This window comes from Chaetodon trifascialis, chromosome 23, assembly GCF_039877785.1.
Source record: "Chaetodon trifascialis isolate fChaTrf1 chromosome 23, fChaTrf1.hap1, whole genome shotgun sequence".
Classification (NCBI taxonomy): domain Eukaryota; kingdom Metazoa; phylum Chordata; class Actinopteri; order Chaetodontiformes; family Chaetodontidae; genus Chaetodon; species Chaetodon trifascialis.
Genome location: NC_092078.1, coordinates 9,064,931 through 9,076,540, shown reverse-complemented (window position 1 = coordinate 9,076,540; position 11,610 = coordinate 9,064,931). Strand labels below are relative to the sequence as shown.

The window sequence follows — 11,610 nt, the reverse complement described above, 5'->3', positions numbered from 1 at the left end:
ATGTTATTCAAATGTGTACTTTTTCCATAATGAGTCTTACCTGGCCACACTTTCATGCAAACGATGTCCTCGTGCGCCTGAGGTGAACGGCAGAGTCCCGTGATCTTGCTGGGCAGGTGGAGGTCTGCTATCCTGCACGTTCACATACAACCAGATTGACTGTCCGTGTACATGTATGAATGAAGATTCACCGACCGGTATCGAGGAACACTTTGAAGTCAAATTTCAGGTTTCTGCGTGAGTTCAGAGCTCCTCGTGCGCAAATAATCGACTGTGACGTAGACAGGCTTAAGTAGTTTACGTATTGACTGAATCATGCTCTCCTGTCTCTGCTCTCTGTGTGAGCTAGACGTTGAAAAGACGTTTTACTTTCAATGTTATAAAGACATCATTAAAATACGTTTTCAGGACGTCATAAAGGTTACAGGCGTCACTAAACAAAGTTTTCAAACAAAATTGTTTAATATCATGAAGACCTCATTGAAGGCGTCAGAATGAACATTTTTGCGTCTTGGACATTGTTATTTACTCATTGCAATACGTTTTAGACAATTATTGGACATCCAGAAATCCTGAATGCATGTCAACATAGCCCACGTTTTCTCTGGCTCTTCAATTTTTTTCTTTACATTTTGTTTTTAACAAGGTTTACTAGTAAGAACATCTTATCCAAGTTGTATACTTCACCTGTTCAAGCTTTCTACATTGTATAACAGCTTCTTTACACTCTGGTCATTGCATTTCATGGTAGACTGTATCTGATGCAACATTCTACATGGATTTTCCAGAACAGACATGATTTCTAACATAATTGTTTTTAATATGACCTGTAACAAACCAGCAATACAAAAAATGACAAAAAACAGTTTTATACGAAAAAATCTAGAAAAACACTGAACTTTCTGAACAGAAACTCACTCAACTTCAAATTCAACTTCAACTTTATTTATATAGCACTTTAAAAACAACCAGAGTTGAAACAAAGTGCTGTACATTTATAGACAAAACATTATAAATGGAATAAGACAAATAAAATAAAACAGGAATAAACACTAAAATAATTGTTTTATTCTTTTTAAAAACAATAAAAAAATGAGTAAAAGTAAACCATAAGACACTAAAACAAGAGCGGAGTCTCATGTGGGGTTGAAAGCCAAGGAATAAAAGTGGGTTTTAAGACGAGTTTTAAAAATGGACAGTGACGGGGCTTGCCTAATGATTGATGGTAGCTCGTTCCATAATTTTGGAGCCACCACAGAGAAAGCTCTGTCCCCTCTGAGCTTCCGTTTTGATCTCGGTACCTCCAGGTACAGTAGATCAGCTGACCTGAGGCACCGAGCAGGAGCGTAGAGGTGAAGGAGCTCAGAGAGGTAAGGCGGGGCAGGACCATTTAAAGATTTAAAAACAAATAAAAGAATCTTAAAATGGACCCTAAAGTGCACAGGCATCCAGTGGAGGGAGGCCAGGATGGGAGTTATGTGCTCCCTCTCACGCACTCCAGTTAACAGGCGAGCTGCTGCGTTTTGCACCAGCTGGAGGCGTGCGAGGGAAGACTGGCTGACTCCAAAATAAAGTGCATTGCAGTAATCCAGCCGAGATGTAATAAAGGCATGGATTACTGTTTCAAAGTGCTGTTGTGCAAGGAAAGGTTTCACCTTTGCCAGCTGCCTAATGTGGAAAAAGCTGGACTTCTGTCCAAGGTATTCTGTCCATCGTGATTAAAAGCACCTAAATCTCTGACATTCTGCCGGCGAAGCAAAAGGGACTGGCGATCATACACCAACAGAGACTCGATTTGTTTAGTGCAGATGAGTAAACACAACAAAAACACCAAACATTGCAGGAGCAGCAGACGGCCAGCCATACACACATTGTTTAAAAAAACAATCAAACCACCAGGCTTAAAGCCAAAAGTGCTTCTGTTAGCTAACATTTATATCAACAACCTTAAATGACAATGAAAACACAGCAAATCCTCATATTTAAGACTATCAAAGCCACAAAAAAATCAATTTGTATAAAGAAAATAACTGAAACCATTAGGCTTTAAGCCAAAAGTGCTTGATCGCGCTTGATCAGTTCGGAAAAGCAGGCAAGGGAAGCAAAATAAAGCAGCTGCCTCACTGCATCACGTTAGCCAAGACGTCTTCTCATACCAGCTCCATGAAAAAGAGCGAGTATATCTCCTCCCTCTGTCTTCGGACTGCTGTCTAATTAAGACGTCCTGCCAGTCAGGTCCAAGCTCCTTCACTCTCAGTATCTCCTCTCGAACGGCGTTGTTTTCAGTGACTTCACTGAACTTTCTCTCTTCATTTTCTCCTTTTTCGGCTCTCTCGTGACTAGCTAATGATCTTGTTTGCTAATTACTCCGACACTCTGCGTTCAACGTCACTCGCTTGGCGGTTTTAATTACAGGCTCGCGGGTGAACAATTCGCTCTCTGCTGCCACCCCATGGCCGGTGGTGTGTATAGCGATCAGAGGGAGCGCTGACCGCTGTCTCGTATCTCTTGTATTCAAGAGGAACGAACTGCGCATGTCAAAGCTATAACGGGAGTCAATGAGGAAAGATGTGTGCGCCCGTGGCTATTAGTAACTTTTTTTTTTTCTTCCCCCTTTTCCCTTTTCCTTGTGTTGGTACAAAGTTGCACATCTATACAAATAACAGATGTTCAGATCAGGGAAATAAGATTAACACACATTAACTAAGAATACACGGAAAGAGCTAAGAAAACCAGGCATCTGAAAAAATAGAAAACAAATAACACACACACAAAAAAGTGCAGATTTTACATTTTAGTAACTCACTTCAGAATATGCTTGTAAAAGTCATTTTAAAAAACGTTTTATTAAAGGGAGGGCTGTGTGATTCTACATGATGTGAGACAGAGGGGGCGGCGCCCTAGCGCCCTCTATCGGCCAGCCGCCCCTGATCATCATCATCATCGTCATCATCATCATCATCATCATGATTTTGGTTGTTAATAGATGTCCAGAACTGGATCAGGGTGGATTTATAATTGCAATATCATTTATCAACTAATTCTGGTTGTCATATAGACGTCCAGATCATGGCCAACTAAAACGTCTTTGTGCGACTCATTTTGGCTGTGTATAGACGTCCAGAACCGGGTCAGGCTGGACATAGAGCTCTGAGCTCACGCAGAAACCTGAAATTTGACTTCAAAGTGCTCCTCGATACTGGTCGTTGAATCTTCTTTCATACATGTACACGGACGGTCAATCTGGTTGTATGTGAACGTGCAGGATAGCAGACCTCCACCTGCCCAGCAAGATCACGGGACTCTGCCGTTCACCTCAGGCGCACGAGGACATCGTTTGCATGAAACTGTGGCCAGGTAAGACTCATGGAAAAAGTACACATTTGAATAACATGCCTAAAACTCAGTGATAGTTTATGATCTATTTGTAAAATCTACGGAGAAATACAACTGTTTTTGACAGTGTGGCAGTCGCTTTCGTCCCGAAGTGAGGACTCTGACGAGACGCTGCGGGGCTCGCCAAACCCCAGTCAAAAATCCACAAATTTAAAGTTATCTCGCTTTTTCTCCAAAATCTGCATCGGTCCGCGTGTTTTCGATATAGGAAAGTAATCAGTAGGCTCTGCTGAGTAATTCGGCTTAAAAAAATTGACCATGAGAAGGTTTTTAAAGTGTTTTTACAGTGCTTCATCAATTGCTGATTAGATCAGGTGAATCGAACTCCGTTCGTCTATGACTCATCGAAGCTATGGCTTGTTGGGTGCTTCCTGACATTAACGGATCATTAATGTAGCGTCTTAGCTGACATATTTCTGTTCTATATTTGTTTTATTTTGTATGGGGCAGCAATCTCTCCACATAATTGGCTGTTTAAGGTAAATTAGGGGGGTAGGCTATTAGATAAATACAGAAAATAAAGAGCACAAGTGGTATGTTTTCATAGCTTTCTTATTGTTAGAGTCACAAATACTTTCCATGTACTGTTCTGTTGGGGGTTGAGGGACTAAATTTGGCTTTGTGTGTGTGATATTTACCCAATATTATTATTAAGTTTATGACATACAGTTCATTTTGTTTTTTACTTTTAACATCATGAACCCCAAAAAGTATATTGTTCCATTCCAAAAGGAAGTCTGAGTCAATCTTCAGTGTGATGTAATGCAGTACTTCTTTCCAGAAGGTGGCAGTATAATGACAGTTCCAGAATGTAGTGCTGAATCATCGAGCATCTCAGGGCACTTTTCATATAGAGCAGCTCTACACTATACTCTTCATTCTATTAATTGTAATAATCTTCACTCAACGAGCAATCCTACCTGCCCACTCTGGACTTGTGGGCTCATGGCTGGTGCTTGGTGCTGGATCTTCAGTTTTCTCTCTGGCTAACAAACTTTGTGCTATGATGACGTATTTCTACCTGCCATGTTAATCCTCTCTCCTCTTTGTATCGCTCACTGAATTCCTTTGGTGTGAAATGACTGAAATACAGCAGTATCAATTATTTAGAAACTGACTTCGAAAAAAGGGAAAATTAACTCAATTCCACCACTAGCAATGATTACGTTGCAAGTGCATTTTTTGTACTTGACATCTGGACTGAGGCAGCTCTACTTTCAACCCCAGTTAACAGGTTGTGTTTGAATGTCAGTTCACTTTTGGTACTTTGTTGTGCAGAAAGGTGTTTGTGTTTTTCGTCCACGTGTTTACAATGTTTGTTGATGTGAAAAAAAATCAATAAATAAATCAGCTTTTTGAATAAACTCAATCAATATGGAATCCTGTATTTATTTGTCATTTCTATTTTCTTTGTGTCACTCTGCATCCACAATGTAAAACTCACTTTACAATCCAGTTTAAGAAAACACAGCAAAATGTCATACACTTTAATCTGAATAAATAAACTGACATCGGCAGTGACTGCCATACCACTGTAAACATGTCAAACGACGAACTTGCGGCAGGAAGAGAAACTGCATAAACTGTCTTCAAAATAAGACGCCCACTTCAAAATAAAAGCATGAATACAAAACATTTCTGACTTGAAGAATTCTTAACAAACGCTTTTCCAACAGTCTTGAAGGAGTTCCCATATATGACGAGCACTTGCTGGCTGCTTGTCCCTCATAAATTCCCTTTATAAATTTCTTTTATGTTTTATTGAAGGGAGCCATGCAGGTATCTAGCACCTCTGTAAAAACTTGAGAGGCGGATTTTAAAAAAGCTCCAGAAGCACAAAATGCATCAGGATAGCATCTTTCTTTAGATCCAGATAACATAAATCCATTATCCATAATCCTGTAACTGCTGCAGGCAATTCACCGTGCCGCACCCAGATAACATCATCAGGGTCCTTGGAAATATTCCTCCTGAGACAAGAGTTGCTCTCACAGAGTGAGTAGAACAACTCAGGGCCGGAGTGGGACTCATTTTCAGCCCTGGAGTTTCGGGCCTCAGACCGGCCCACTTTAGATCACGACCTATTAATATTAAAATCATGTAATTACAACCTTACATTTAAAGTCCACAATAGCGCACTGTTATGTAAAGCCTTGTAATTCAGTGTATTTTTCTAAAATATTTCCAATTCAGTGCAAGTAAGGGTTGCTTCACAATGTAGATTTATATCAACATGAGTGCACAACCTCAACATTCTTTACAACACATGCTTTTCAACAATATCTGAATCTATATTCTGTTCAAATAAGTGATCGTTTGGCCATAGAAAGTGGTTTATTGGAACTAATTCTTGCTTGTTCACACTCTGTTACAACAGCTCACCTGTTCCTTCCATACTGACAGGAGCAATCCCCTCATCACTGCTGGCTCCTGGCTCTGCTTCTGACTCTAAATCACATTTTAAAAATGCTCATAATTCTCAGCACAAATCTGCCCTTTTTACAAAGCCTTCTGATCAATTCAGGTCAGTTTCATTAATGTAGTGCTGAATCATCGAGCATCTCAGGGCACTTTTCATATAGAGCAGCTCTACACTATACTCTTCATTCTATTAATTATAATAATATTCACTCAATGAGCAATCCTACCTGCCCACTCTGGACCTGTGGGCTCATGGCTGGTGCTTGGTGCTGGATCTTGCTTCTGACTCTGAGGGGCTACAAGACAAAGTTTCCCAGTTATATGGCGTCGCATCATACTATAATTTAAATAACGTCATGTTATATGCCACAACGCTACACAATTCATTGACATGATAATTAATTAACTTGAACGGTGGTTTGCAGCCAAAGTTCAACATCTTGTCGTGCCCGTTTCATCGTCCTCATTTGACGTTTCCAACCGCGAGCTGGTTTTACTGAAAAAGTTGCCAATTTTAGCACATTTGGCTGCGTCTGCTCCCTTGCTCTTCCTATTTTCCATCTTTCAAACACCACTGACCGAGTGCACGGACGTGTTACGTCAGGGTGCGTCTGTCAAAAGAAAGAAAGAAAGAAAGAAAGAAAGAAAGAAAGAAAGAAAGAAAGAAAGAAAGAAAAAGAACAGAATAAAAAAGCTGCCAATGGAGGCGAAGGCGAACCAGGGACAGCGGTAGCAGAATACATGATCGACCAAGTGCCATGACTGAAAACCAGCCCTCGCGGCCCAATCGTCAGACCCGCCCACCGGGTTCATGCTCAAAGCTCGAGTCAATGAAATGAGCAAGTGCAAGAGGGCACGTGCATCATCCGGGTGAGCACAGGTAAATAAAGGTAACTGATAACAGAGTGGCCGCCCTCTCGCTCTCTCCCCTCCTCTGTTCCAACTGTCCACATTTGAAGTGCGCACACTGAGGTGAAACTGAAAGTAAATCTTTTTCCCATGTCTACAAGAAAATAACACTTAAAAGCAGAAGCTGACTTCCAACCGACGCACCTAAACGTGAATTACGTCCTAATTTATGCCTGTGAGGAGCGTCCATCGAGCTGCATGAAGGACTCTTTCGCATTGGACTTCAGTACAATGGGTAGGCCGACCTTTGAATTTACGACATGGATCAGTCGTATTAATCCGCTTTTATTCTGTTGTTAGTAGAGCTGTGTTGATTTACTTATTAAAAATGAGTCTTACCAATGACAATATTATTCTTTATTATGACTGTTGTATGAATGAACGCCCGGAAAAGACAATGAAAGGACAGTGTGGCCGGGAATACGTCCTCTGTTTGTTGGCTGGGGAAAAATTCTGTGTCTTGTCTTTCCTGACGTTTAACATGATCCCAATCACATGAATTCATATTATTTAATATTTCTCTCATGTCACAGGGTCCCTGGTGGTGCGTACATGCCTCATGGCTGCTCTTGGTGCGTCATTGTGCGGCGCTCCACCTGGTAAATCCCTGCTTTCCTCTCCCAGTTAATGAATGTGATTTGCATCGTCCTTCTGTTTTACCATGTATTACTCTCAATTCTTATCTTTCTGTGCATCAGGTCACTGTTTATTTACATTTTGTTATTTCTTTTTTGTTCTGAAACTAAAGCTTTCTTCCACTAGATCAAATAAATCATGAACTTGCAGACACACTGTGATTCAGTTTCAGTTTTAAATAAGCTGTAGTGTTCACCAGTGGCTCCCAGCCTTTCTCCATAAAAGACCCCCTTTTCTATCATTGAGCAACCTGACGACCTGACGAAGTGACATTAGATAATAACTTCACTTAGCTCTCAGAAATGAATGAAATGCAGAAATGTAGTTTTACTGTATATATGGCTTAGAAAGTTTGCTCCTGTGAAGCTTTGTCGGCCCCTAGTGGCAGGTGGGATCCCCGGGCTGGAGACCACTGGTATATAACTGAGACACTTTCACTTAGTCCATCAGTTCTAAATGGTACTTATGTTAATTGTTGTCAGGAATCATCTAAAAATGTCAAACGTAACTGACAACAACTCTGTCTTCTGTCTCAGTTTCAGATAACTTTTTGGTTTTGGTCAAGTCGTCTGTCTCTGTGCGCCGCGGCCACACAGTCACATTACCGTGCTGGCTCAGCCCACCACAAAGTGCAGAGAGTCAGAAGGTGAAATGGTACCGTTTCGGTCGTGATTCCCCGATTGCACTTTACCGGGACAAGAAGTTTGAGTATGGATCTCAGGAACCTTCGTACGCAGGCCGACTCTCGTTTGGCTTAAAGGATGCAGCGTCTGGCGGGCTGGCGGCAGGTGATGTGAGCCTGCAGCTGGCAAATGTCACACTTGAGGATGCAGGACTTTACACTTGTTACGTGAGCAGTGATCAGGGTCATGACAAGGGAGATGTCACCCTCATTGTGACAGGTGAGTGTCATCAAAGTGGAGAAAACACACAAAATCAAAGGATGGTTTTAAAAAATCACCACTTTCACAACAGTTTTTTTTATCTTCCTCCTTCAACCCTCTGCCTAGAAACGGGAAGCCCCCCGCTTCTGTCAGCTGTGTGGAAAGAAAATAACATGATGAATGTGAGCTGTGAGTCTGGGGGCTGGTATCCAGAGCCTACTGTGCTCTGGTCCAATCAAAAGCAGGCTCTCACTGCCAGCAGCTTGAAGTTCAGCCAAGACTCTTCTGGTCTTTGGTCAGTCCACAGCTGGCTTCTTGTCTCCAACTCCACTGAGGTCTCCTGCTCAGTAGGTCTCTCTGGTGAAGAGGCAAAGGAGGCGAGACTGCGCCTCAATAGCCCTCCTCAACCAAGTAAACAGGGTAAAGAGGATTGTTTGCATATGTGCAAAAGTTTCTTTGTTCTTTTTCATTTAGAACAACACAAAAATCCAAGATTTCTTTTCTTTAGATTGTGGATCCTCATGGGCTGGATGGTTGGCCTTCGCCCTCCTCCTCATAGCCACATTAGCTGCTCTTGGATATCTGTTCTTCAAAAAGAGAGGTAAATGATTTTAGATACATGCTTGATTTATATATATATATATATATATATATACTAGGGCTGTCAGTTTAACGCGTTAATTAGATGAATTAATTATGCTGCAAATTAACGCGCTATAAAAATTAACGCAATTAATCATGAGTGGCAAGTCAGTGCCCAAGCATTTTAAATTTGGCCCTTTGAGTGACCCGTAGGCTGCATCCTACCTGTGCTACTAGTCAAAAGCAGGGTGACAACAGACATGGATGCAACACCGGAGAGCGAGGCAAGCCTACTTGGACCTTTGAACGGCAAGTTTATTTATAAAAAGAACAAAGACGGAACGATTAACAAGGACGCAGTGATTTGTACCTTGTGTAAAAAAGACTTTTCCTATCACCGTAGCAGCTCCAGCCTGAATTACCATTTAAACGCTAAACATGTAGTTGCTGCTAGTGCCGCTAGTGCTACCGTGAGCTCACTCCGCCAACCCACACTTGCTGAGTTAGGAAAACGAATGAGCAAAGCCACGACAGAAAAAATGACAAACTCAATCGCAAAATGGGTTGCTGCTGATTGCAGGCCGATTTCAATCGTGGAAGACGAGGGCCTAAAAGAGGCGTTTCAGATAGCGTCATCTGAATTTCATTTATGAAGCACACTTAACCAATAAAAATGTGGATATCAAATCTTCTCTTCTTGGCGTATTCAATTGATTAGTCATGCACTACAATTTTGTAATGTCCTAGAATTCAAATTCTTTATTTGGGGACCTTTAGCAGATATGAGATTAAAATGCGATTAATTAGATTAATTCATTACAAATCCTGTAATTAATTAGATTAATTTTTTTAATCGCCTGACAGCACTAATATATACTGAAAAATCCTGAAAATGCTCTCTTATGTTTCAGTGAAGAAAAGCAAAGCAGAAATTGACCAGGCTGGGGGTAAGAGGCTCTGCAGAGTCACATTTAACACATAATTCATATATAAATATAAATAAAATGGATGAATCAAAGTGTCTTGACTGAAAATGAAATCCTGAAAATGTTCTCTTATGTTTCAGTGAAGAAAGGCAAAGCAGAAAGTGACCACGTTGAGGGTAAGAGGCTCTGCAGAGTCACATTTAACACATGATTCATATATAAATATAAATAAAATGGATGAATCAAAGTGTCTTGACTGAAAATGAAATCCTGAAAATGTTCTTCTATGTTTCAGTGAAGAAAAACAAAGCAGAAAGTGACCACGTTGAGGGTAAGAGGCTCTGCAGAGTCACGTTTAACACATAATTAATCACATTTCCATGAGAGTTCAGGATAGTTTAATATGTGCTTTAAACTGGCGCTGCTGGCATTGTGTGTTAGCTTTGAGTATTCAGCCGTGCTCTAAAGCACCTCCTGTCTTTAGACCCTCACTGCTCTGAATACATCATCAAGGTTTTTCAATCTTTGTTAAGCTCCCTCGTCGAGAGCCTCAGAAGAGATTATACAGCTGTTTTCACAGGCTGAAAGAGCATCTCATGACAGGTGTGTAAAATGTGGTGTGTGCAGGCATCAAATTAACTGTTTTTGTTTTTCCCCAGAGACGCGTAAACTTTTACCAAAAGGTAAGAAGCCACACTGTCACTGTTATTAAAGTAAAAGTCAGCTAATTCTGTTGGTGTAAAATCTATTTTTCACTTGTTCTCTGCAGGAGTGATTGAGCCAACAGATCTATCAACAGCTAAGAAGCATTATGGTAATAACTTATTTCATTGTAAAGGATTTTTTAGCTCTGTATGTCGCTGAACTGACTTTTTCTGAAATGTTGCTTTTGATTTTCAACAGTAAATGTTACACTTGACCAGAAGGGAAATCAATATCTTAAAATCGAGGGTCATGTGCTGAGACAGGGCGATGGTCCTTTTCCTGATGGACAGAAGGTTACCTGTCTCACAGCTGTCAAAGGAACACCTGGCTTCTCCTCTGGACAGCACTACTGGGAGGTTTCTATGAGAAAAAGCACTGACTATGCAGTCGTCAAACGGTCCTGGTGGGTCGGAGTTACAAGTGCAGCTGTCATTCCTCAGGAGCCAGATTTTACTCCCACTGCTTCTAATGGTTTCTGGTTCTTGTCCTCTTCTCCTGATACAGCAGGTCGGTTTCAGTTGAGCACAGAAACAAGAGTTTTACAGTCCGTCTCTTCCAGACCGTGGACAGTTGGTGTGTATGTGAATTACGACAGTGGAGAGCTTTCCTTTTATAATGTGGAAGAAAAGAGTCTCATTGGCAGTTTAACAGCTACGTTCACAGGCGAAGTGTTTCCCTTTTTCAATCCTGGTAAAGGTGACAGAGCACCTATGGAGATATTACAGGAGAGCAGTGACAGGGTGAACTCTGCAGATTCAACAGCATGAGGCACTGAGTCTTAACATCATCAGTAACAACTGCTGGAACAGAGCATGATGAAAACATTTGAGATGTGCCTTTTATTTTTAGTTTTCTGTACATGTATCCTGTGTTGAGGGGACAAAGAGGATACAAAAACTGATGGAGTGGACCACCCAACATTTGTAAAGAAGTAATTAAGTAACTGAAATGTTGATAGTCACACTAGCTCAACTTCCAAACCAGCTCTACACAGGAGAGACAAAACAACCTTCATTGAGATCATTGAGACATTTTACTGAAGGCTAAATATTCATTACATACAGATTATGTGAAACTCATAATGATTGTTTGATTGTTGAAGTTGTAAAATGTCAATTTGTTGTCAATTTTGACTTTGCACTTTGTGTCAT

At 40.9% G+C, this 11,610-nt stretch overlaps 1 protein-coding gene across 1 annotated transcript; it reads left to right on the top strand.

Annotated features, from left to right (window-relative positions):
* Positions 1–6,882: 6,882 nt before the first annotated feature.
* Positions 6,883–11,329, top strand: LOC139351330 (butyrophilin-like protein 3). The gene is made up of 9 exons (XM_070993170.1): positions 6,883–6,961; positions 7,260–7,325; positions 7,899–8,264; positions 8,373–8,666; positions 8,755–8,847; positions 9,740–9,775; positions 10,414–10,437; positions 10,524–10,568; positions 10,658–11,329. The coding sequence occupies exons 1-9, from the start codon at positions 6,925–6,927 to the stop codon at positions 11,224–11,226; spliced, it is 1,530 nt and encodes a 509-aa protein (XP_070849271.1). The 5' UTR covers positions 6,883–6,924; the 3' UTR covers positions 11,227–11,329.
* The last annotated feature ends 281 nt before the right edge of the window (positions 11,330–11,610 follow it).